Source organism: Phacochoerus africanus, chromosome 5 (genome assembly GCF_016906955.1).
Source record: "Phacochoerus africanus isolate WHEZ1 chromosome 5, ROS_Pafr_v1, whole genome shotgun sequence".
Classification (NCBI taxonomy): Eukaryota; Metazoa; Chordata; class Mammalia; order Artiodactyla; family Suidae; genus Phacochoerus; species Phacochoerus africanus.
In genome coordinates, this window is record NC_062548.1 from 45,327,432 (window position 1) to 45,352,746 (window position 25,315).

Sequence of the window (25,315 nt, forward strand, 5' to 3'; positions counted from 1 at the left end):
GTTGCTGTTGTTTCATTCAGGGCTTCCTTCTGCGGTGTCTGCTCTCATGTTGATCGGCTCCGCGTTTTCCATTCCAGCGTCCCCTCTGCCTGCCTGCCTGCCTGTCTTTCTCTACTCTGCTTTCTCTCTCTTCTCTCTCTCTTTTTTTTTTTTTTTTTTTTGCTTTTTAAGGTCTCACCCTTGGCATATGGAGGTTTCCAGGCTAGGGGTCGAATCAGAGCTGCAGTTGCCAGCCTACACCACAGCCACAGCAACACCAGATCCTTAACCCACCAAGAGAGGCCAGGGATCGAACCCAAATCCTCATGGTTCCTAGTGAGATTCATTTCCACTGTGCCACAATGGGAACTCCTTTTAGTTTTTATTTTTATTTGCTAGAACTTCCTATTTGTTCATTTATTAAAAACCTATTTTGGGAGTTCCCATTATGGTGCAGCAGGATCAGCAGCATCTCTGCACCCCCGGGACACAGGTTCGATCCTCAGCCCGGCACAGTGGGCTAGAGGACCTGGCGTTGCCACAGCTGTGGCGTAGGCTGCAACTATGGCTCAGATCTGACCCCTGGCCCAGGAACTCCATATGCCACAGAAGGGCCGAAAAAGAAAAAAAATGTATATGTATTGGAGTTTCCTTGTAGCACAGCAGGTTAAGGATCTGGGTTGTCGCTGCAGGCGCTCCAGTCAGGGCTGCGACGAGGGTTCAGTCCCTGGCCTGGGAACGTCCACATGCCACAGGCACAACCAAAAAACCCCCCATATTTTCCCGTATACACTCGATCATAGTTATAATTGCTGCTGTCAAGTTTTTTGCTACTAATTCAAACGTCTGGTTCATATGGAGCTGGTCTCCGTTATTTGTCTTTTCTCTTGAGCATAGGTCAGGTTCTCCTATTTCTTTTTATGTCTGATGACCTCTCTGGTGTGCGAGTCCCTGTGGGTAGCTCACAGAGAGCCCAGGTTCCGTGACGTTCCCCCAGGAGCATTTCCCCTTCTTTCATTAGGCAGCCATCCGGGTTCAGCTCAGAGTCTCAGTGCGCCCTCCTGCCCCGTGTGGGCAGCTGCTGCGGTCTCCGCTCTGTCCTTTTGCTCAGGTCTGGCCTCTTGGAGGCATACACGGACTGCGGGTCACGGGGGATCGGGGCAGAGCTCATCCTTGGGAACTGCTGCTTCCTCACACCCCAGCTGAGATGGCGGATGCACTTCTGAGTCTGGTTCTTGTAGCCAGAAAGGTGTGGGTTTCCATGTACCTTTTTTTTTTCCTTTCTCCCTACCCCATGGCACATGGAGTTCCCAGGCCAGGGATCAGATCCGAGCCACAGTTGCAACCTACACTGCAGCTGCAGCAACGCTAGATCCTTAACCCACAGGAGGTGGAACCTTCGTTCCTGCGCTGCAGAGGTGCCGTCAGTCCCGTTGCACCGCAGCAGGAGCTTTTCTGTGTATCTTTTCAGCTTCCCACGGTGACCCCGACAGGTGTCTCCTGAGGCAAAAGTTGCGACAAGCATTAAACGCAGCCCAGACGCCGGCTCCCCTAGTCTACCTGCCCGTAGTTGTTTTTCAGAACCTTTTATGGTTTTTTGCTGTTGTTTTTCTTTTTGGCGTTGCACTTGTGGCATATGGAGTTTCCCAGGCTAGGAGTCAAATCAGAGCTGTAGCCACCACAGCCACAGCTGCATCTGCAACCTGCACCACAGCTCACGGCAGTGCTGGATCCTTCACCCACTGAGCGAGGCCAGGGATCGAACCTGCATCCTCATGGGTACTGGTCAGATTTGTTAACCCCTGAGCCACAGGAGGACTCCAGAGCCTTTTATGTTTTGCCCAGTTTATCACTGTTGCGGGGGAGCTGGTCTGAGGACCCCGCCTTCACCAGAAGACTGTCCTTGTTCTTTTTAATATGTTTTTCTTTCTTTCTTTCTTTTTTTTTTTTGGAGTGAAGTGATTTATAGTGTTCTGTTGGTTTCAGGTGTACAGCCAAGTGATTCAGACACACACACACACACATATATATACATTCATTCTTTTTCAGAATCTTTGCCCATAGAGACTATCACAGAACATTGAGTAGCGTTCCTGTGCCATGTGGGTCTTTGCGGGTCACCTGGCGTATACACAGCAGTGTGTGTACGGTAATCCCAGCCTCCTAATTCATCCTTCCTCCGCCCCTACACTTCTCTCTTGGTAACCATAAGTTTTTTTTAATCAAAATCTGTGAGCATGTTTCTGTTTTGTAAATAAGTTCACTTATTTACATTTTAGATTCCACATATAGGTGATATCATATGGTATTTGTCTTTCTCTCTCTGACTGACTTCACTTAGTATGAGTCTCTAGTTCTGTCCACATTGCTGCACATGGCATTAGTTTGTTCTTTTTCGTGGCTGAGGAGTATTCCATTGCACGTACCACATCTTCTTAATCCATGCCTGTCAATGGACATCCAGATGGCTTCCTTGTTTTGGCTGTTGTGAATAGTGCTGCTATGAACATATGGGTACATGTGTCTATTCTGAGGGGGAGCTATTTAGGGCCGCACCCACAGCATATGAAAGTTCCCAGGATAGGGGTCTAATCGGAGCTATAGCTGCTGGCCCACGCCACAGCCACAGCCACACGAGCAAGATCTGAGCCACACCTGTGACCTACACCACAGCTCACAGCAACGCCAGATCCTTAACCCACTGAGCAAGGCCAGGGATACTAGTTGGGTTCATTACTGCTGAGCCACGTTGGGAACTCCTGCATGTATCTTTTTGTAGTTTTATCTGGATCTGTGCCCAGGAGTGGGATTGCTGGGTCATACACCAGTTCTGTATGTAGTTTTCTGAGGAGCTTCCGTGCTGGTCTCCATAGTGGTTGTGACAGTTTACATCCGTATCCACACTGTGGGGGGGTCCCTTTTCTCCACACCCTCGCCGGCGTTTGTCATCTGTAGACTTACTAACGACGGCCACTGTGACTGGCATGAGGTGGTACCTCGTAGTCGTGCCGATTGGCGTTTCTTTATCATCAGCGATGTGGGGCGTATCTTCATGCTTTCCGGCCATCTGTCTGTCTCTTTGGAGGAATCTCGTTCTCTTCCACCTCGATCGTCCCATACCCGATGGCAGACCTCCCCTGTCTGCATTTCTGGCGTCACACAGACTTCGCTGCCACCACAGGCTCCGCCCCTGGCACGGCCCTCGCCGGCAGTTCCTGCTGAGACCACCGTAACCCCCAGGTCCCCCCCCACCGTCTTCTCCCAGGTGCTCACAAACCATGTACTGACCCAACATCCCAGAAACACTGCCAGTGGCCACGCCAGTCTCATGGGACGCAGTGCCCAGAATCCCCAGGAACGCCCCCTGTGGTCTGTGGCGACTGGTCTGCGGGTCGGCGCCGGGAACCCAGCCTCCCCGGCCCACTCGAGCACGTCCTCTGGCCCTGCCACGTCCACTCACGAGCCCTCTTGTTGTTGGGCCAGCAGCTCTAAAGCCGGTCCCAGCAGGTTCCCACTTTTTTGAAGAATGAAATCAAACTGGACAGCAGAGATGCCCAGACCCCAGCATCCTCAAAATTAACCGAAAATCACATTATCCCACCAAATTCCTTGTTGTCTCAACCCTTGCGTATTCCTTCCATAACCACATTTTGAAAACCTCTAACTAAGTGGCTAAGGACAGGCCTGCGGGGGTTTCCTCCCAGTGGGGGCACAGGGCCCTGCGGCCTCGGGATGTCTCCCTGCTCGGTCCCCACAGCCCATCCCAAGTCCAGCCCTGATGGACCCCGACCCTCTTTCGAGAGACACCGCTTGCTTGCCCTCTGGCACCGTGGGGTCCCCCCATGCATCCTTTCTGGCCTCCCTCCCCGCAGTCTACCCCCCTCAGCATGGGCACCCCTAAACCCCACTGCTGCCCAGCTGGGCTTTCACCCCAGCTCGCACCGGCCTGGCTGGTCTCTGGGTCTTGGCAGACCCCTGAGGATGCATCCAGGGCCTGCGTGCCTTCCCAGCTCCCAGGGGCTTGCTTGAAATCTCCTGGGCACTTGTGTGCTGCATCCCATCCCTCCAAACACCCAATTTCGGGGTTTTTTTGGTTTTTTTTTTTTTTTTTCTTTTTAGGGCCCTACCCGCAGCATATGGAGGTTCCCAGGCTAGGAGGTGAATTGGAGCTGCAGCTGCCAGCCTACACCACAGCCACAGCCACACAGGATCCGGGGTAAATCTGCGACCTGCACCACAGCTCAGGGCAACGTGGATCCTTAACCCGGTGAGCAAGGCCAGGGACCGAACCCGCCACCCACCTGGTGGTTCCTAGTCAGAGTCGTTCCCACTGCGCTGCGAGGGGAAGTCCCTCCTGCTTCATCTTTTTATACCTTAGTTTTATCCAACTGAGATGGAACTGCTCTAAAGTTTTACCTTTAAGAAACACTAAGCTGTGACCATTACTTCCTGTCACGAAACTCGTAGAAGCTTTGGTCACATTCTAAAGGGACAGGCCGCGTGCCCTGGGGCCGTTAGCCTCAGCAGCTCGCGCGCCCAGTTCCAGCCCCTCCTGCTGCGTGGCCGTCGCTGTGGGAGGCAGGTCCCCCGGACTGAGCTGCGGAGGCCCCCGCTCTCCACGGAGTCCCCCTGGGCAGCTTGCGGGGATGGCCACACGCATGGCACTGGTCACAGCCCCAACTAACTGGGGCCAGCCGGATGCCCAAGACAAACCGTTTTCGATGTCCAGCCCAACGAGCGCACGCCTGGAGGGATGAGTCGGGAGCTGTGAATGCGCCCCTCCCTCAGGCCTCCCGCGGGCACCCTGGGTGGGCAGGTCCACCGGGTCCTCGCACGCGGGCCGCCCACAGGACTGGCCCGCTCAGGGGGCAGCGCTGCCCATCAGGGCCTGCGCTGCGCCCCGGAACGCCTGGGGAGTCCCCGCACAGCCCCTGCCGAAGCCGCCCTCCCCGTCCCCGGAGCCGCCAGGCTCTGAGGCCTGCGCGGTAACAGCTGTTCTGTGTGACCCAGGCCTACAGGTACCTGGAGGAGATGCAGAAGAGACTGCCCTCGGCCAGACTCTCCTACTACGTGAGCCAGCAGGCCCTGGACGCCGTGCACCAGGGCCTGGGTGTCCACGCGACGCGCCACGGCAGTGCGGAGGACAAGGACATGGACGAGGAGGTGGTGGAGGAGGTGGAGGGGGGTCCCTGAGCCTCGCCTGCTGCTGTCCAGGCTCCGCGGCATCCCGGCCACGGCCACAGCCGGGAGGAGCAGCCCGCCTTTGTCGTCAAAGTGGGTCTGGGTCTGGAGGCAGAGCTGGGAGACACGCCAGCCCGCCTGGGAGGGGGACTCAAAGCCACCCCTTCCGTGTTCCTGGCCCCTGTGGATTTCATTTGAGCCCCTTTGCAGTCAAGGAGGTTGGTTCATTTTTCTTGTGACACGCCCCCAAGGACAGGGTTTAAAGCCTAGAAGCTTCTGGAACCTCATGAGCTAAGGTGGCAGCATAGACCCACCCTGTGTCCCGGCAGCAGCGTGGATGCCCCGCCCTGATCCCAGGGGTCTGTCTGTCTAGGCCAAGCTTTTCTGTCCCCAGCTCCTGCCACAAAGGGGCCATGACATCGTGGGGGTGCGGGGGGAGCTCCCCCGGCTGCCTAGACTCTCCAAATAAAGTCAGTTTCTTCAGATACCCGTGTCCCCCACTTTGGTGGCTCCCCTCCCAGGGCCATCTGGGCACCAGGGTCCCTGTGGGGAGAGGCCCGTGGAGAGCTGCATGTGTTTTATTGTTCCTCGCCGTTGCTTTTAAAGTACTCTGCTTTAGGGTGACGGAAGGGGCTGGGGCAGGTCACTCAGAAGCCCCCAGCCCAGAGCTGCACCGCCAGCAGCCCTGCTGGAGTCCCAGCCCCTGTCCGTGCGGGCAGAGCCCAGGGCCCTGTGTGGACCCGGGGCGGCAGCAGCGGGGCTGGGGCAGGGCCTCCGTGGCTGTACCTGCGGCCGGCCCGTCCCCCTGAGGCCGGCCTCCCCTCCGTCTCACTTCCAGTGGTGGAGTTGGGGGGGGGTCCTGAGGGCGTGGAGGTCAGGCGCTAAGGAGAGGACAGTGCCAGCAGCTTGTCTCGGAGCTTCTCCAGGAGCAGCAGCGCCTTCACCGCCAGCAGCCTGCAGTCCTCGTCCGGGTCTTTCACGGCCACATCTGCCCAGACAGAAAGAAAAGCAGCGCTGAGGGCCAGCCCCTGCCTGCGTGGCTTAAGCTCCTGAGCAGCCCCACGCGGCACCAGCACCGCCCTGGGCGCCAGCAAAGGGCTCCTTACCAGCCGGGCTGGGGTGGGTTGGGCACCTGCACTTACAGCCCAAGGCCCTGAGCCATCCTGCTAAATGGGACACAAGTCGGGCCCAGCAGAGCCCATGCTGGGGGCTGGGCTGCAGGGCCGAGAGTGGCTGGTGGGTGACCTCAGTGGGGTCGGCAGAAAAGGACAGAAAGGCTGCCATTGGAACACCAGGCCTTCAAGTGTGCTGGGCGTGGGCACAGTAGTTCCAGTGGCTCTTAGGGCCACAGAGTCTTTTTTCTTTTTTCTTTTTTTAGGGCCGCACCGGCAACATATGGAGACTCCCAGGTTAGGAGTCGAATCAGAGCTACAGCTGCCGACCTACGCCACAGCCATGCCAGATTCAAGCCGCATCTGTGACCTACACCACAGCTTACAGCGACGCCGGATCCTTAACCACTGATCGAGGCCAGGGATCGAACCTGCATCCTCATGGATGCTAGTCAGCTTCATTTCTGCCGCGCCACGATGGGAACTTCCAGAGTCTTTTTAAAAAGAACTCGCGTGTGATGGAGGGCAGTGGCCAGAGGAAGTGCAGGAGCAGGCTGATCAGCCCTGTGTGATTCCTGCGACCTTGCTGAGAGTGGGACCTTCCACCTGCCACGTCTGCCATCTTCCCTCCGACCCCCCACAGAGCTCCCCGACGTGACCTTATAGTGGCCGTGTCCCCAACCCCACACTGGGGGACCCTCAGTGCACACACACGGCTGCCACGGGACACCCACACGGGCGGAGCTGCTCCAGGCTACACCAGCCTCCCGCCACAGCCCAGGCCCGATGCCCACCTGCCAGCCAGGACCGGGTCTCCAGCAGCTCGTCCGGCAGGTCTGCCAGCAGCCGCTCGGCTGGAAGGCTGAGAAGGACGGCGGAGATGGCAGACAGCAAGCCCCGGCGCACGTACCTGCAGAGAGGGCGGGAGGCTGAGCCCCAGGAGCCCCAGCCTGGTGCCTGCCCACCCGGGCCAGGGAAAGCTGGCTGGGTCCCTTCCTGCTGAGGAAGAGCCCTGCCAGGCTGCCTCTTGGCCACTCCAGGGAGCCACCACCAACCTCCCACCATCCACGTCCCGGCAGGATTCAGACACCCCCGTCCTCCCTGCCCCGCACCCTGCAGCCACTCACCCGTCGCCATGGAAACGAAGGACCCACACGAACTCCAGCAGGGCCTTGCCCATGGGCACAGCCACCTAAAAAGAGGAGAAGCCAGTGGGCAGGGGTCCCAGCACCAAGCAGACCCCATCTTTGGGTCCCACGCTCCGGTCCCGAGGAGGGGCCCCCAGAGGGACATAAGGCCAGTGCCAACGCTGAGGCGGGCCGTCAGGTGCTGCGTCCCAACTCACCGAGGTGTTCTCAGCCAGGTACACCAGGGCCCCTAAGGTGTGGGCCAGCCTCCCGAGAACCAGCTGGTCCTCTCCCAGCAGGTCAAAGGTCACCAGAGGCCTACAACACAGAACCCAGCAAATGGAGCAGACCGGGCACTTGGGGCCAGCTCCCCACCTCCTGGGCTCCCGAAGGCACCCCAAGCCCCTGGACACCCCTCGTCACTCCTGTCCCAGGTGGTGCCCAGAGCTGTAAGGAGAAGGCATGGGACACATGCCCGGTCACTTTGCAAGGTCACCTGGTCAAACCCGGGCCTGGGTCAGGAAGCAGGGTCACTGCAGCAAAGGCGCGGCCCCGCCCTGCCCACCATCCCAACACCTAGCTCCCCGGGCGTCAAGGACCCGCCATGAGCCCGGCACCTGTGGGGGAGGCCCTGGCTCCCTGTCACTTAATTTAAGCTACAGACAACCACGACTGGGGCCCGGACCCCAGTGCTGCCCACAGCCCACCTTGACGCCCACCCTGGGAGCCCTCCCGCCCCGGTCCAGGGCTCCTGGCCCCATCCCCAAATCACAGGCCTCCAGAAGACTCACTTGTCGAAACGCTGAATGAGGGGGAAAAAGAAGTAGCCAGCCACTGCGTTGAATTCATTGGGGACAGCGGCCGGTCCCCGCCCAGCAGAGCCCTGCCAAACCCGCGTGCTCGTTAGGTCCCGCGCTCGGCACAGAGCAGAGCCATCCTGGGGACCTCACAGCAGGGATGGGCCTGCCCCATGACCACCGAGAATGTCTCCAAACATAGCCAGACGTGGCCCACTGTCACAGGGGAGCGGACTCAGCCCAGCCTAGCTGGACCCGCTGACCCAGCACACACCCAGCCGGCCTGCTGACGCTCGCAGGGCAGCATCCACCCTCTGCAGCCCCACAGCAGCGTCACACCACGCAGCCTGTCCCCACACGCTCCCCTCACAGGCCACCGCGTCCCCTGGGTGTAGAGGGGCCCGGCTGACCTTGGAGAACCGCCGGGTCTTGCTTTGGATGCGCTCCTCCACCACCGCCTGCCAGGCGGGAGCCGCGGTGCTGCTGGGCTGGGGGCTGGGGCCCAAGGAGGTCCGCTGGGCCTTCCCGAGGCGCCCAGGCCACGACAGCTCCTGGGCAGCCAGAGCCAGGACCTAGAGGGGAGGGAAGCCCGCACAGCTGCCGTCGCCCCAGGGAAGGACAGCGCTTCCCAGGGTTCCAGGGAAACGTGTGCCCTCAGAGGCCGGGCAGACACATGGGGAGGCCCTGGGAGCCCCGCGGAAGTCAGTGCCGAGTCCTCAGGCTCAATGGCTTTGTGGGGGCGGGGAGGGTGCCCGGGAGCTTTTCTGCCCGAAGCCCATCCACTGCTGCCAGCCCCGCCTATGGGGAAAAGGGACAGATGCTTTGAGCAGGTGACATGTGTGACCTCATCCCTAGGAGGCATCCAGGATGGGCAGAGCAGGCTGCAGCGGCAGGGCCAGGGGCTGGAGAGGTGTCACGGGGTCCTTGGGAGGGTGACTCCAAATGTCACGCAACTGTGAACAGCAAAGTGCCGAATCCTCTCTCAAGTCGCTGCCACCCCAGGTGAACGGTGAGGAAGCGCCTGCCATCCTACCGCCGTGCAGTGAACAGGCCGGGCACTGGCTCCACTAAGCTGCTGGGCAGCCGCTGCCACCACCTCCAGAATCTCCCCATGCTCCCAAACTGAAACGCAGTCCCGTGACACGCTCACCGCCCCCCGCCTCCCCCATTCTGACTCCGTGAATCTGACTCCTCCAGGGACCTCAGAGCAGCGCGATCGTACGAAGTCTGTCCTTCTGCATCTGGCTTATTTCACGGAGCATGATGTCAGGATTTCCTTCCTCTTAAGGCCAAGTAACAGTCCCCTGTGTGGCTCTTCCACACTTATCTTAAATGTGAGTGTCATGGCGTGTGTCCTTCAGCAAAGCTGTTATTTAAAATAACGCACGGAATGCCCATGATGACGCAGTGGAAATGAGTCTGACCAGCACCATGAGGATGCAGGTTCGATCCCTGGCCTCGCTCAGTGGGTTAAAGATCTGGCGTTGCCCTGAGCTGTGGTGTAGCTCACAGACGTGGCGCAGATTTGGTGTGGCTGTGGCCCTGGTGTAGGCCAGCAGCTACAGCTCCGATTAGACTCTTAGCCTGGGAACCTCCATCTGTGGCAGGTGTGGCCCTAAAATGACAAAAAAATTAAAAGTAAAATAACACAGCCACCACAGCCCATGTAGTGTCAAGAAGACAGGATAGGGCCCAGGGTCTCAGGTCGGCAGGTTTGGGCAAACGCCTGCTCCCCTGCAGGGCCTGGCACGGGGCCGCCCCTCCTCTGGCCCCCCAGCACGCTCGTGCTCAAGGTGGGTGGGACCAAGGCCCAGGCACTCACGTCCAGGATATCCATGCGCTGCCGGAGGCTGTAGTTGAGGGCGTAGAACTGTGCAGTCAGGTACTCGGCCACCTGCACCCGGATGGAGTCCACTGTGGGCCACAGCCGGGGGCAGGGCCCCCATGCAGACACGGGGGCACAACGCGGGCACCGTCAGCCCTGGGACTCACCCGTGCCGGGTCTGTGACTGTGACAGCCACCAGGGCCCTCTGACGCAGCCCCTCGAAGCCCGCCACGGCCGTCTTCTCCTCCAGGTGCAGCAGCACCTTGGCCAGCTCCACGCTCACCTGTACACGGGGTCAGGGTGCACGGGCCGCACACTCCTCCTCCCAGCCGCAGAGGCCCCGCCACCCAGGCACACGCAGCCCCTCTGCTCCATGGGCACCGAGCCACCGTCCACCTCCCGCAACCCTGACAGCCCGGCCCCCACCCGCTCACCTCCCGCGTGGCAGCCGGGCTCCTGAACACCAGCCCCTCGAGGGCCCGCAGGGCCGCCTCCCAGCGTTCCCAATCCTCGGATGCGGTCAGAGCTGCGCAGAACCCTGAGTGAGAGGGGGCCCCGGCCACGGTGGGCCCAGGCGAGGGGAGGCGAAGCGGGACACGGCCTCGTACCTTCCACGCAATCCCGCACGTACGCGGGCGCCTTGCCACACTTCAGCTCCGTGTCCCCCGACATGTCGTAAGGGACAAACTCGTCATCACTGATGGGAGAAGCAGACACGAGGGCCCCCCGGTCACCTGGGACTCATGCCCAGTCCCTGAACCCTTGGGAGCGGCAGAGCCCCCCAGGCTCAGTCCCACATGGGAGGCAGAGGGAGCTGGCGCCGCCCGGGATGGGTCCCGCCAGCGCCGTTGCGCTCGCCTGCGTGGGGCTGCCCACCTGTCCAGCTCAGAGTCGGAGCCCTCCGGCTGAGCCTGGGGGCCGCCACTGGCCGTGGTCTCGTTGTCAGGGGCCTCTCCACGGATGGGAGCCACAGGCGGGCTTTGGGGAACGAGGAGGGAGTCTTCAGGGGCGGGTCTCGGGCCCAGACCCGGGCTCCTGAGGAGACGTGCCCTCTGCCCACCCCTCAACTCAGCCGTCTCAGCAACGACAGGACAGGAGTGACAGGCGGGCAGGAGCTCCAGGTGGGGACCCTCACCCCGCCTCCGAGGGACTGTCGGTCACGGGCCAGGGAGCGGCCAGGGCCAGCATCTCGCGGGTCAGGTCGTCCTCTTCATACTGCAACGCAGATGAGCTGGAGTCAGCTGGGACCGGCCCCTCCGAGGCCCTCCCATCACCTCCTGCAGTCTGGTGGCCACTGGCCTTTCCAGAGCACATGTCTGAGCTGCCCCTCCACAGAGGGTGGCAAGGGGGGCTGAAGGCAGGGGGAGCTGGGCATCCCCCTGAGGCAAGGCAGATGCGGCCCCATCTCCAAGGACACCCCAGAGGGCCCAGCAGAGAGGAGGGGCTGCCGTCCGCACAGCCCGGGACAGCCTGAGAGCCCGTCCAGGGAAGCTGCTTGCAAACACCCCCGAGGAGCCAGCTGGGGCGTGTGCTCAGGCACCGGCGAGGGGAAAGCACCTCCACGCCCCTCCCAGTCACAGACGCCAAGGTACAGATACCCCACGGGCCAGGACCTGAGAAGGCGGGCTGGCACAAGGCAAGAGTGAGGGCAGCGCCGCCTCACTCACCTGGAACCTCAGGGGAGGCCCCTCAGGGTGGATCCGGGCGCTGGCCACCTCAGCCACGATCATGCCCAGGCGGCGCACAGGGGGCAGGCTGCTGTCCAGGCGGCACTTCACTCCCGCCATCAGGCTGGCCAGCAACTCTGGAAGCACCAATGCGCACACACTGAGCACTGGGGGTGCCCGGGGCGGGGATGGGCTGCTCGCTGCCCACCTGCTCACCGGCCCGGCAGTCCCGGAGCTCCGCTTCCTGCAGGTGTGCCAGGCAGATGAGGGTGGCCTTGCTGATGTAGCTCTGCTGTGCCAGGGGCGTGTGGCGGATGGCGCTGCTGCTGCCCCATGTCTCCAGGAGCTCCTTCAGCGCCTGGGGTGGCAGGCCCGCCCGTCAGCCAGCCCCGCGGTCTCCCCCGACAGCCCAGGACATCATGGGCCTCGGTGCCACAGTCCTCGCCAGCCCCCAGGAGGCTGCGGCCAGCACCCCCCATCCCAGGCAGGCACCCCTCCCCAGGGGACCGAGGGTCTCTTACCTGCACGAGGAGCGGGCGTCGCTGGCTGTCCTCGGCCAGGTACCCCAGCAGGCTCTGCAGCACGGGTATCTGTGACAGCCGGGGTCCCGTCACTGCCCATCAGGCAGACACCGCCCGCCCAGCCAGCCGCGGGAGCCCAGGGGTGGGAGCGGGTCTGGGCTGGAGGATGGCCCAGCCCGCCTGCCGCAGTGGTCCCGGGACCTGGGTGGCCGCAGCCCACCCGACGTCGGCGCCCTCACCGTGCAGCTGAACCGGAGGAGCAGCAGCTTCCGGGTCATCACAAACTGGGCCTTCTTGCTCTTGGTCACCAGGTTCCCCAGCAGCCGCGAGAGGACGCGAGGCCTGTGACCCACAGCCGGCGGGGGAGGGGGCAAGTGAGCTCCGCGTCCCCCCAGGACAGTCCCTCACTGACCCCTGGGGCCCGGCCGGTGCTCCCGCACAGAAGCACGTGCAGCAGGAAGGGCGCCGTGCCGCTTACCCTGGGGCGGCCTCCACCAGCCCGGTCAGCACGGCCTCCATGGCCCGGTCGGGCACACGCTCCACCAGGCGCCAGCAGACCCGCTGCCACAGGCAGTGGCTCTGGGTGAGCACCGTCAGTCGGGGCACCAGCGTGCCCAGGATCTCCTCTGTGGGAAGCACGCGGGGGTCGTGAACCCAGGCGCCCCGTGTCTGCGGCCCCTGCCCACCTGTCATGCCGCCGACATCAGCCCACTGGGGCCGGGGCCAGGCCCAGACGAGGGGACACGGCCATCTCCTCGACCAAGGGACCCCAGCTGCCGCCCCCGCCCCCGCCATGCCCAAGCTTCTCCCCCGACAGGAGCACGCACTCTGTCTCCCGAGGACGCAGGCCTTCCCGAGGACCTGAGACAGGAAGGACACGGAGCAGTCCGAGCCACCTGGGATGGGAGGGAGGCAGGAGTAAGTAGAGCTGCCGGGAAGACAGGGCCTTGCTGCCGGGAAAGGCGAAGCTCGGCCAGCCTGCCCACCAGCGGCCACCCGACACACTCCCCCTCGGGCCATCCGGCCCCCCACCCCGGCCTCTGGCTCCCGCCGTTTCTGATGCTCCAGAGACCAGGACTAGCAGAGGGGGGCTGGGAAGCCGCAGGCGCAAAAGCAGCCTCGGAGTAGGTCCCCAGCGCTGCCTCCGGACGCCCGAGAACTGAGTTCCTCCACCCACAACAGGGAGATGGGGACCCTGGCCGGTGGCCCCTTCGGACAGACCCTCTTCACTGTAAGGTCCCAGACCGGGGACGCGCCCTCATTCTGAATGAGGGGTCAGCTCGTGAGCAGCCACCCCCCCGGGAGGCCTCACCGGACTCCAGCCAAGGGCCACAGAGATCACGGCTCGTGCCACCTCCAAGGCAGCCAGGAGCCAGGAGAACCTTCACAGGTGGGTCTCTGCCGCCCCATATGGGACACCAAGAGCCCCGCCGACGGCCCTGCCCGCAGGCTGCAAGATCCGGACATCTGGCGAGGCGGGAGAGGGAGGGAGGGAGGGGACGGCGGCCAGCGCAGACGGCCGCAAGCAGGGCTCTCACCTCGGAGCGAGTCCACCACCCCCTGCAGCACCCGCAGGACCTCCTCGCCCAGCAGCGGGAAGTAGTTCTGTGGGAGGAACTCGGCCAGGTTCTCCCGCTGCAGGCGGTTGCCCAGGCGATCAGGCAAGCTCACCACCTTGGCAAGGAGCGTGGCCTGGAGCAGGGGGAAGGCCGGCTCCGCCTGCTGACGACACTGCCCCTCCAACACAGCGGCCATCCTGCCCGTGCTCAGGAACCTGGCCAGCAGCCGTGCCATCTTCATCAGACGGAAGCTGGGGCTGAACCAAGAGCAGGGATAAACAGCCCGGCTTCCAGGCAGACATGAGCCCCTGCCGGGCCGAGCACAGCACCCGCTCGGAAGCCCTGAACAGGCCACCCTCTCACCCTGCTCCACGCCAATGCCTGCAGCAACCGCTGAAGACGCAGCATCGCAGAGCCTCAGCCCCACGAGGGCCGTCGTGCCGTCGTGTGCCCTGGCGCCGAGTGAGTGGGCCCGCTGCGGTGCCTCACAGCGAGGCTGAGAGCCCCGGGGGGGAGGAAAGGGCCCCAAGAGAAGGCTAAGCCCACTGTCTGCCGAGACTGCAAACACTCCAGCCGCCCCCTCGGGGACATGGCAGGACAGAGGGCTGGGGCCTTGCCGTCGCAGAGACTAATGCGACCTGCTTTCACGTCTGTGCACGGCCAGGCGGGTTTTATCATCACCACCCGTGATGCCAGCGTCTCACGGAACCTGGAGAACACGCTGGTTTGAAACCCTTCGGGGTTACGGGCAACCCCGCGATCAGACCCAGCCCCACTCACCCGGCCACATCCTCGATGGCCTCCATCAGCACCAGGAAGGCCTGGTCCGCTGGGCCCGTCAGGAAGAAGCTGGCCCACAGCTGCTCCAGCTGGCGGTTGGGCAGCAGCTCCAGCCAGCCGGGTCTCAGCCGGCGAACAAGACACCTGAGGACGGTGGGAAAGTGGATCCTGGCAAACTCCTCCTGCTCCTCTGGAAGGGCTGGGTTCTCCGTTTCACCAAGATAGCGCTTTAGCGACCCCAGGGTGGAGAAGATGTGGCCGCCATCCTCAGACGACGACAGGACGTGAACAGCCTCCTGGACAGAGAGCCGGACGGCAGAGAGAACGGGATCCATCCTGGTGGTCACAGGAGAAGCACGTAGTGAGTCCAAGGAGCTGCGGCCATGCACATGGCACTCAGTGGAAGGGAGTGTTTTTCACATACTCTCCGAACACCGCCCCCCACGATCTGGTTTTAAGTTTCCTGAGGAGCTGGGTCCTTCTCACCCCTGAAATCATCCAGCTGCATCCTCCCCTCCAGCCAGCATCTGCCCCCGTTTCCACCAAAAGCTGCTCCATGGTGCTCTCTGCAGTAGGGCACCCTCACCCCAGGGACACATGCCAGTGTCTGGAGGCATCTTTTATTTCTGTTATTATGATTTTTTTGCCTGCACCCAAGTCACGTGGAAGTTCCCAGGCCAGGGATCAAACCCACACCACAGCAGAAACCCAAGCCGCTGCAGCGACAATGCCAGATTTCTTAACCCACTGGGTCACAAGAGAACATCTGGACACAACTTTTGATATCACATCTGGGGGTGCTAGTTTGCCTCTAGCAGGTGGCAGAGGGAACACTGGTAAGCATCCCAGAACAGTTTGGATCCCTAGCTTGGGGATCTCCATATGCCGCGGAGGTGCGGCCCTAAAAAAGAAGACAAAAATAAACAAATAAATAATAAAAAGAAAAAACAAAACAAAACCCAAGTGTTAGCGGTGCTTGGCTGGGAGGCTCATTAGCACGTCTAACTCCCGGGTGCATGCACCTGTGGTTCCCCTTGCCAAGCTCCCTTCTTCCCCCAAACATCTGCAGGAAGGTAGGACTAACGTCGGATTGGACGCCCCTGCAGCACGGAAGCCAATAAGTAGGCAACCGCCCGGCACCGGTGCACCCAGCCAGTCGGTAACTCTGCATCAGGGCCCAAGAAGCGTCCCCAGGGGCCCTGGCCTCCCAGCCCAGCCCGGGCCACGCCGGCTCCCCCTCCCGGGCGCAGACCGGCTTGAGATCGCCCTCCCCACGCCCGCTCCCCGGCGCGCGCCCGGAGCCCACCTAGCGGCCCGGCGGGCAGCGGCCAAGCGGGGCGGGCAGCGGGCCCGGGGGAGGCGCGCTTGGGCCCGCCCGCTCAGCCCAGGCCGACCTGTCGCCGATTCGCCACGGCCGCCGAGGGCCCACTGGCTCCGAGCTCGGTTCGCGGCGCGGCGCAGCGGCGCAGATAAAAAGGTTCTCGGACCCGGGAAGAGCCGCCGCTGGAGTTTTGGGGCCCGTGGCGCCGCCCCCCTTGGGCCGCTCGTGACGAATCGGCGACACTCTTGGGAGCCGGAAGAGGCGAGCGGGCCGGCGGCGCCCGCGCCTGCGCTGGCGGCGGCGGGGCGGGGGGGGGGGGTGCTGACGCCGATCCCAGCGCCCCGGCGCCCGCCTCCTTCCCCCGGCCCCCGCTTCTCTGCGCCCCGGTGACCGCCGACCCTCTCTCCGTTCGCTCCCGGCCCCACACTTGCGCGCCTCCGCAGTGCTTACTGACCCCGACCGCGGGTGTAGCCTTGCCGCTCGCCCGGAGGCAGGGCCCTGCTCTCCCCTCGGCCTCAGCCTTTGCAGGGAAGCAGTGGCAACTGCGGGGACTTCGGCTACGGATGGATGCAGTGTGTAGGTCCTGGGACAGGTGCTGCGCCGTTCAGCACGGTAACCACGGGCCACCGGTTCAGTTCCTTGGTCGCACTGTCCGCGTTTCAAGGGCTGTGCTCGTGGCTGCCGGAATGCGCAGCGCAGATATGGGACCTTCCGTCTTGGCAGGACGTCCTCTGGCGGCCTTGGGGGGCAGTGTGGCGAGACCTCGCGAGGAGGTACCATTTCGGCCCAGAAGGTGGTGGAGGGGACACCTGTGACGCATTCGTTCCACGCACACTAATTGTCTGCTGCACCCAGCGGGCCCTCTTCCCGGGCAGAGAAGGAAGCAAACGTTCCTGTTCACACGTCGAGAAGACAAGTAAAGCGCATGTGCAACATATCAGGTGGCAATAGCCATTAAACAAAGTCGGGCAGGGGAAGAAAATGCGTGACCAAGGGCCATCTCCTCTTGGAAGGTCCACCCGGGGGTGCAGTTAGCAGAATGGACCGTAGGGGGCAACCGCGGGTGCAGGAAGCTTAGAGAGGTGGCGGGCGTGAGGACAGGTGTGGACCAGGTGGTGAGAAGGAGCTGACCTGGAAAGGTTTTCCCGAGCAAGTGGGATGGGTTGGATGTTTGTGAGTGAGCGAGGAGTGGAGGATGGTGCCTTGCTGGGACTCTGTGAATTCTTCCCCGGCCGCTCCTGGTTGCCACAGCTGCTGCTTTCCTCTATCCTGGCATTTTCCTGAATCCTACCTACCATGTAACCTCAGGACCCGGTGCACAGGGAGGGAATGTATTTCTTAAGCCTTTACTCTTTACTCCACATGGAGTCACATTTGAGCGAGACGCACAATTGTATCAGCACCACACTCTGACCCTCTGAGCTCACCCACCACTCTGGATGCTCTTTTTTTTTTTTTTTTTTTAATTTCTATTTTTTTAGAGGAGCACCTGTGGTATATGCAAGTTCCCAGGCTAGGGATCGAATCAGGCTACAGCTGCCAGCCTACACCACAGACAGCCACAGCAACTTAGGATCTGAGCCAGGTCCACTGAGCAGGGCCAGGGATCGAATCCGAATCCTCACTGGGTTTGTAACCTGCTGAGCCAAAGTGGAAACTCCTGGATGCTCAGTTTTAAATGAAAATCACTTCACTCAAAAATGTCACGATTTTCTCTTCTGTCTTCAGTAGCCAGCTGCTGCTAAGAAGGCTGCAGTTTCTCGGGGGAAACGTCTCATTTCTTTCCACATGACCAGGTGTTTCTCTCTGGACAATTTTAGGATCTTCTCAGCTGTGGTGTCTGATACGTGGCAAGATGAGAGTTGGAGTCAGTCGCCCCCCTTCTTTGACCCAGAGTTTCTGCCATGTGGTCTTTTTTTAAAAAATTCCGAATTCTCATTTATTGGGGTACCACTCAATCTTAAAAAAAAAAAAAATTGGCTCCAAGATAGTCTTATACCATTCTTTTTTTTTTTTTTTTTTGGCCACACTCACAGCATGTGGAATTTCCCAGTGCAGGGATTGAACCCTGATCCACTGCAGTGACAATGCTGGATCCTTAACTCACTGCATCACAAGGGAACTCCTTCTACCATTTGTTAAAAAAGGAAACAGTTCCTTTTAACTTTATATCCATACCACATCCCAGTTTCAACACATACCATTTATTTGTCTTGGTCTTGTCCTGGACATTTCCAAAATGAGACTTTTTTTTTTTTTTTTGCTTTTTAGAGCTGCACCTGAGGCCTATGGAGGTTCCTAGGCTAGGGGTCTGATCAGAGTGGTAGCCACTGGCCTCCACCACGGCCACAGCGACATCAGATCTGAGCCACGTCTGCAACCTACACCACAGCTCACGGCAACGCCAGATCCTTCACCCACTGAGCGAGGCCAGGGATCGAACCCGCAGCCTCATGGCTCCTAGTCGGATTCGGTTCCGCTGCGCCACGACGGGATCTCCTCCCCAAGATGAGACTTTCTATGTTTTGCTCCCATAGCTTCCAGTCATCAAGAAACCCCTGCTTTCCTTCATTGAAGAAATCTGGTCCTGGTGATGTTGGCGTAACCTTTGCCATATTTTCCATCCGCGTCGTTGCTTCGGGAGGCACGTCCTCCGGCTCACTTTCTTCATCTTCAGTAAGAGCTGCTGCTTACTGAAGGTTTTGGAGCAAGAATCGAAGCCGTTTATTTAGCCTTACTTGAGCCCAGTTTGCTGGGTGTGGCAGAGGCGTTCTTTGCTGTAGATCACGGTGGGCTGTGTCAGGAGGTCCGCAGCTTCTTTGGCTGGTCATGTCTCAGCCTGTGATCGGAGCGTTCCTGGCGGCTCTTCTGGCGGCTCCAGGGCCCTGCAGCTGCGCAGGCCTGTCCTCCACGTGGCCTTGAAATGATGGATGCCCCTGGCCAAGACCCCTCCTTGGATTATCTTCCTAGTGACGTTTTCCCCTATTTTTGTTGTTGTTGTTGTCCTTTTAGGGCCGCACCTGCGGCACACGGAGGGTCCCAGGCTCGGGGTCGAATCAGACCTGTAGCTGCCAGCCTACGCCACAGCCACAGCAACGCCAGATCCTTAACCCACTGAGCGAGTCCAGGATCGAACCCGAGGCCTCATGGATGGATGCTGGTCGGGTTTGTTAACCACCGAGTCGTGCCAGGAGTGCCTCTTCCCTGTTGGCTGTAGTTTGACGCTACAGCTTTCTTTTCATGGGTCGGTCCCACAGGTTATGTATTCTGTCTTCCATCTTTTTGCCTTTTAGCTTTTCTGTTATTTCCTTATATGTATTTTATCTTTTACTTATTTTGTGAGTGTTTCGTCTTTTCTTGTCGGTTGTGGTTTGCATTTCCAAGAGCAGTTGTTCCTTCTTCCTTTCCGATTGTCCCTTTTTTGTGGCATCTGCTTCTTGCCTGTGGACACAGAGCTTTTCGTGTCTTTCTGCGGGTGTTGCTTAGAACGCCTTTCTTTGCGCTTTTCCCTGGGCCTCCGCATTGTCTGCTGGTTCCTGTTTCGTTTGGGCAGGTGTTTCTCTCTCCCGTAGATGGGAGCGCGTTTCGGTGGGGTGAGAGGATGCTGTCGCCCACGTAGTCGTTAAGGGCAGAGCCAAAGACATTCCAGAGCTAAGGAAATGCCCTCCCTCCCCTCCCTGGGGGCAGGTGCCCGGCTGTGGCTGCTGCTTCCCAGAAGCGGGCAGAACCCTCAGAGGTAGACATTTACTCCCATACCCTGTGATCAGCATTGCCGTTAAAAATGAGTCTGTTGAGGCATTTTTGGTTTTTGTTTGTTTCAGCCTTGGCCGTGGCATTCCAAAGCTCCCTGGCCAGGGAGAAAACCCTCACCACAGCAGCAAGAATGCTGGATCCTGAACCCGCGGTGCCACCAGGGGACTCCAAGTGAATTTTCACAATGTGTATGATTTTCTCTAGATTCTTCTTTAGAAAGAAAGACATGAAGGCGCCTGGGGAGGGCGCTCCCGGCCTCGCTCAGCTCCTGCAGCTCCTGGTGCTGTCATGGCAGCATCACCCAGCCCCAGCCTCTGTCTTCCAGCACCTTCTCCCCATGTATGTCCTCTCTCTGCCTCATGAGGACACTTGTCCCTGGAGGCAGGGCTCATACGGATAATCCAGGATGACCTCATCTTGACAGTCTTCATCTCAGCTGCCAAGACCCTTTTTCCTGATAAGTTCACGTCCATGGGTCCCAAGGGCAAGACTACGACCTATCTTTTGGGGGACTGCCATTCAGCCCACAGCACAACCTGGTCCCCAAAGTAAATTCAGGTGACTCCCAGTCCCATTGCCTCTCCCTCTCCAAGGGCAAGAGACCACTTCACAGGCTCCAGCACTTGCAGCTCGCACTCAGGCTCCAATGCAGAGCTGGCTCCAGTGACTCCGTGGCCCCAGCCAGGTCCCTGTCCTGCTTCCACTTCTGGTGGGAACATGAGTCTGCGCGCTCCTGCTAAAACAATCGCCCCTCTCTGCCTCTGGGCCAGCTGGTCCAGGGCTCGCCCCCAGGAGAGCTATTTTCCAGAGAAACTGTTTGCATCTGTTTTAAGCTTGTGTCCTTGGGAACCTCCAGCCTGGACTCCAAGCGCCTTTTATTAAGGTGGCAGGAAGGACCTGACTCCCAGGCGGGGTCGAATGAGGGAACCACTGCCGGGAGCTTGGAGGGGCGTGGGGGCGGCAGGGGCTCGAGGCAGACGGCACCTCCCGCTCCGTGTCCATCTCAGGATGCGCTGCCCCGGCAGGAAAAGCCTGCCTTTCCTTCTTATTTTTGTGCCTGTATCTCTCCATGGGGCTTTGTCCCAAGAAGCCGGCCCGGCGGGGCAAAGAAAACCGTTTTTTGAGCGCCTCTGGAAACTAGAAGAGCAGGTATGTGGACCTGCCATTTTGGGTGGTTGATCTTTTTGCAGTGACGGTGGCCGAAGGCCAGGTGTTTGAGACACAGCCAGGAGCTCCGAGCTCGGCGCCCTCGGCCTGCAGTCTGCAGTGCTTTGTATCAACTGATGTTTTCACCTGCCGCTGAAACAGCGAACACAGTCTGGTGGGCTCCGATCTGAGGACAAGCCAGTTGAGTGTGAGGCTGGGCGGGGTCGGGGAGATGCGGGGGTGCCGCTACAGAGGTGCTGGGTGGGGAGGCGGCAGCCTCTGGCCATGGGGGTGGGAGGTCTCCGGGCAGGTCCCCGTGGCCGGTGTGTAGGGGCTGCACCCAGCACTCGCCACCTTGAGCCACGCACACAAAGCCCCGTCCTGCCGCAGGTCCACCGGTGGGTCGAGGGAGCCGGACGTGGAGCTCTCACCCCTGCAGCGGGGACCTGGGCTTGGCCCCCCCGCCTCTGCCGGTGGGGGATCACCCGCCTGGCTGCTCCGTCCTGAGTCCGGTCCCGTGACTCCCGCGTCCTCTCCACAGTTTCGGAGGTCCCAAGAGGCGACCCTGGCACACCTGCGGCTCGTTGCCAGCAACCACAGCCCGTCTCTTGACATTGAGGCCCGGTTCCAGAACCTGGCCCAGGAGAACCAGGCTGTGGCTCTGGCGCTCAGCTGATCGCAGGCCGTCGTGCAGGGCGATCTGGGTCACCTCAAGACCTGGATGTGGAAAACGCAGCGCAAAAGCCGGAAGCTGGACCACAGGCTGCTGGCCTTGGACGCCACCCTGGGCGAGGGGAACGCGCGGCGGGAGTGGGAGCAGGAGGCCCAGAGGGGTGCCCTCGCCAGCCTGGCCCTGGCCTGGCCCTGCGGGATGCGCTGGCTCGCCTGATGCCCCTCGTCCAGAGCCAGGGGGCCAGGCTGGCCGCCCTCGAGGGGCAGCTGCAGGTGGCTGCCCCAGGGGTGACCGTGGCCCAGCCAAGGCCCTCAAGCCCAAGCTCCCCTCAGCTGCAGGGGGGCGGGCAGGCGCTCGGAGCTCCCCCTGCACCCGGGGACGCCCATCTGGAGTCCACTCGCCGTCTCCAGGGGACACTGGAGCCCCCGGGCCCAGGCAGCCCCCGGGTGTGGCCCCCCGAGAGCCCAGGAGAGAGTAAGCACAGCCCGCCCTCCCCACCAGCCTCCCCATCTCCCTTGGCGCTTGCAGCCCCTCTGCATGGCTTTCTTCCGGGTTCACGCTCCACCCCAGGAGAAAAGAACCGGCCCAGTGCTGACTTGAGTGGGTGCTGCCTCAGCAGGAAAGATTGGTCATCACCCTCGTTAGGGCTGGCGGGACCCCTCGGGCATCCTCAGCCATCGCCAGCGGGAACCCTCTCTGCAAGGCCGGCCTCAGCGGCCCCCCAGGGGGCCTGTGCCCACCCACAGAGGCCCTGTGCCTTTGCAGGGCCGGTTCTGCTTTGCCACTTTTTTTTTGTTCTTTTTTCTTTTTATTCAAATTTGCTTTGTTTGGGGGTTTTTTGGGGTGCCTGCAGTATGCGGACGTTCCCGGGTCAGGGATCAAGTCGGCATCATAGCAGTGACCCTGCGTCTGTGCTGCCAGGGAGCTCCTGCTCTGCCACTTCTGATCTCCCAGCGGAGGGTTTCTCGGCGGTGCCACTCCTGGTCTCTGCAGCCGGGTAGTCCCGCGTTGGGGGGTGTCCGGGGCACCAAAGGTGCTTAGCAGCGCCCGGCCCCCACCTACCAGATGCCTACTTATCTCTGACTCTGCTTTCCAGGCTGCTCCCTTTCTGGCCCCAGGGGCCCCATTAATGTAGAGCAGGTGGCCCCCATCTGCAGAGTTCTGGGGGCCTCACCACTAAGACAGGGCCAAATGGCTGACCTGGGGGGTACCAGGAAGGGGGGGCTGCAGGTGTGCCACAAGGTTGTGGCAACCAAAACTGCTGACATGGCCAAATGTCACCTGGGTGTACGGTCCTCTCCAGGTGAGGACCGCTGCCCTGGGTTAGAACAAGAGCCCCCAGGGGAAGAGAGGACTGGGGCTGCCCCCCAAACGCCCCCACTCCTGGAACACAGTGGGCTCGAATGCAGATTCCCTGGCTGCCCCCAGCCTTCCCATCGGAACCTCGGACCAGGTGCCCCGCCCCTGTCAGGCAGATCCGGCAGGAAGCCTGGCCAGCAGGATGAGGTCCCCCCAGAGATGTGCCCGTCCTGGTCCCAGATCCTGTGGGGGTGTCGCCTTGCGTGGCAGGAGGCTGGCTGATGTGATGAAGGATTCTGAGGTGGGCGGTCACCTCAGATGGTCTCAGGGACCAGAATCTTCACAGGGTCCTGGTGAGAGAGAGGGGCCGCCTCGGGGACAGGGCTGTGAGGACAGCAGGTTAGTGGGAGGGAGGAGCCAGCCCTGCCCACAAGGAGATTTAAGCCCAGAGACCCTCGTGGGACCTCTCCCCTCCAGGCTTTGCGACACTAGATGCTGCGTTTGTGCTGTTTCAAGCGCTGTGCACGTACAGATTTGTAGTGGCAGCCGCAGGACGCTGATCCAGGCCCTGCTGGGGGGAGCAGTGCTCACGCCTGGTCTCAGCGCTCCCGGCTGTAAAATGCGCCGAGTGCCGGAGGATGAGCGAGACGCAACCTTTGCCTTTAGTGCCCGAAGCGGGTCGGCCACGGGGGGTGCAGCCCCCTGCCCAGAGGTTCTCCTAGGCGGGGCGGCCTGATTCCCCCTTCTGTTTCTAGTTTGCAGCCCGGGCCCCGCGCTCCTCTTCCCGAACGCCTCCACTGCAAACGCCGTCTTCCTCCATCCCGGCTTCCTCACGGGCCTGCGGGCCCTGTCCGTCTGCAGCTGGGTCCGCATGGCCTCCGGCCACCTGGGCACCCTCCTCTCCTATGCAACCAAAGAAAATGACAACAAGCTGGTTCTGCACGGCCGCGACTCCCTGGTCCCCGGCTCCATGCACTTTGTGATCGGAGATCCAGACTTCAGGGAGCTGCCCCTCCAGCCGCTGCTAGACAGCCGGTGGCACCACGTGTGTGTCATCTGTACGTCCGCCCTGGGCACGTACTGGGTCCATGTGGACCGCAGGCTAGTGGCCACCGGCTCCCGCTTCAGGGAGGGCTACGAGATCCCCCCAGGAGGGTCTCGTGCTGGGCCAGGAGCAAGATAGCGTGGGGGGTGGATTTGACAGCTCTGAGGCCTTTGTGGGGAGCATGGCAGGCCTGGCCATATGGGACCGGGTGCTGGTCCCTGGGGAGGTCTCCAACCTTGCCACTGGAAAGGAGCTCCTGATGGGCACCATCCTGACGCTGGCCAATGCTGCACTGGTAGGCGGATTCGTGCAGAGGTTGAACTGCACCTGCCTACCGCTCTGTCCAGAAGGCCTCACCCCCAGCTGCTGTGCTCCCACTGTGGGCACAGCTCTGCAGAGGGTGCCCACCCAGACCGAGGGACAGGCTGCTGCCTCTGATCTGGGCTGGGCATGGCTGCCCTCTAACATGGGACGTGGGCATTCCACAGGGCCGGGCGAGGGCCCATAGGCAGAGCAGGGCCCCAGGCACCCCAGGGCCACATCCCTTCCCACCGAGCAGCATCCTTACTCCCTGCTTTGTGCTGGGAGGGCATCTCAACATGGCCCGCCCCACCCTGTGGCAGTGCTGGGCTCCAGCTCAGCCTCTCCCCTGGGCACGGGTTTGGGACAATAGCAGTGCAGCTCCTGGAGAACTCCTGTCTTCCTGGCGTGAACTGCTGTGGCGCTTTCTCCGCATGCTGGGGAGAGTTTCCCTCTGGGGATCCTTGTCCCAACATCTCTCGTGAGAAGGGCTGGGGGTTCCTTTCCTGGCGGCAGTTCCTTTGCCCTGGGGGCTCCAGCAAGGGAGCTGCAAAGGGAGCCAGCTGCTCAGAAACACAGGCGAAGGACACGTGGGCCATGCTCAGAAAGCCGCTGTATTGGGATGTCATTTGCACACCCTGAAATTCAGCCATTTGAAGCATACAGTTCAAAGGCTTCCAGTAAATTTGCCGAGTGTGGAACCCTCAGCACTGTCCTGTTTGAGAGCATCTCTCTTCCCTCCTCGACCAGAAACCCTGCCTGTTGGGGGCATTTCTGCGCCCCCCCCCCAGCTCCGCCCCACCGCCCTGCTTTCCGTCCCCGTGGGTTTGCAGGTCCTGGACGTCTCGTATGAACAGACTCGCCCCTGTGTCCCTCGGGGTCTGCTTCCGCCACTGAGGCCGTGTTTTCCAGGCTCAGGGGCGCTGGAGCTGTGTCAGCGCTTCGTTCTTTCGTGTGATGCGTGACGTTCTGCTGTGAGGGACGCGCTTTCCCTTCCTGAGGCCGTGGAGATGTGGGCGGTTTCCAGCTGGGGGCGCTTGCGGTTGAAGCCGCTGTGCTCGGCCTCACACGGGCCTTGAGTGCACCTGTGCTTCTGTTTCTGTTCAGTGGATACGGAGCCTTAGAATTGCTGGGTCACATGTTCCCATCATGGCGCAGCAGGTAACGAACCCAACTAGCATCCAGAAAGTTGCAGGTTCAATCCCTGGCCTCGCTTGGTGGGTTAAGGA

The 25,315-nt window shown here is 61.1% G+C and overlaps 3 protein-coding genes across 7 annotated transcripts in view; 2 read left to right on the forward strand and 1 right to left on the reverse strand.

Annotated features, from left to right (window-relative positions):
• Positions 1-5,645, forward strand: part of IFT140 (intraflagellar transport 140) — a 63,838-nt gene extending 58,193 nt beyond the window's left edge. The window contains exon 31 of the mRNA XM_047780979.1: positions 4,990-5,645. Within this exon, the coding sequence (XP_047636935.1) occupies positions 4,990-5,172 (183 nt within the window). The 3' untranslated portion in view covers positions 5,173-5,645. The remainder of the gene's footprint in view (positions 1-4,989) is intronic.
• A 77-nt stretch (positions 5,646-5,722) lies between these two features.
• On the reverse strand, positions 5,723-16,779 carry TELO2 (telomere maintenance 2). 5 transcript variants are annotated; one of them, XM_047780980.1, is made up of 21 exons: positions 16,325-16,779; positions 14,550-14,885; positions 13,749-14,026; positions 13,038-13,106; positions 12,689-12,836; positions 12,450-12,552; positions 12,211-12,279; positions 11,906-12,047; positions 11,690-11,826; positions 11,158-11,237; positions 10,899-11,000; positions 10,631-10,719; positions 10,457-10,548; positions 10,189-10,305; positions 10,019-10,090; positions 8,607-8,768; positions 8,191-8,282; positions 7,618-7,717; positions 7,400-7,464; positions 7,067-7,182; positions 5,723-6,148 (listed from the first exon to the last, which is right to left on the reverse strand). In XM_047780980.1, the coding sequence occupies exons 1-21, from the start codon at positions 16,648-16,650 to the stop codon at positions 6,042-6,044; spliced, it is 2,802 nt and encodes a 933-aa protein (XP_047636936.1). In that variant the 5' UTR covers positions 16,651-16,779; the 3' UTR covers positions 5,723-6,041. The 5 variants fall into 5 exon arrangements, with proteins under 5 accessions (XP_047636936.1, XP_047636939.1, XP_047636938.1 ...); XM_047780983.1 differs by lacking the exon at positions 16,325-16,779 and adding an exon at positions 15,944-16,104; XM_047780982.1 differs by lacking the exon at positions 16,325-16,779 and adding an exon at positions 15,856-16,104.
• A 2,148-nt stretch (positions 16,780-18,927) lies between these two features.
• Positions 18,928-24,793, forward strand: PTX4 (pentraxin 4). Its single transcript, XM_047780985.1, is given in 5 exon segments — positions 18,928-20,772; positions 21,311-21,613; positions 21,616-21,916; positions 23,497-23,896; positions 23,898-24,793. Coding segments are annotated over 5 exon segments (1,632 nt in total). The 5' UTR covers positions 18,928-20,541; the 3' UTR covers positions 24,295-24,793.
• The last annotated feature ends 522 nt before the right edge of the window (positions 24,794-25,315 follow it).

What these genes read in the sequence shown, in the direction of transcription:
- TELO2 (XM_047780980.1), bottom strand. Translation starts at nt 16,650, where the DNA reads ATGGTACCTCCTCGCGAGGTCTCGCCACACTGCCCCCCAAGGCCGCCA. An exon ending in GCTCCGGGACTGCCGGGCCG is followed by an intron (nt 11,827 to 11,905) that starts GTGAGCAGGTGG and finishes TGGTGCTTCCAG; the next exon opens with AGTTGCTGGCCAGCCTGATG. An exon ending in AGACCCGGCGGTTCTCCAAG is followed by an intron (nt 8,283 to 8,606) that starts GTCAGCCGGGCC and finishes CGGGTTTGGCAG; the next exon opens with GGCTCTGCTGGGCGGGGACC.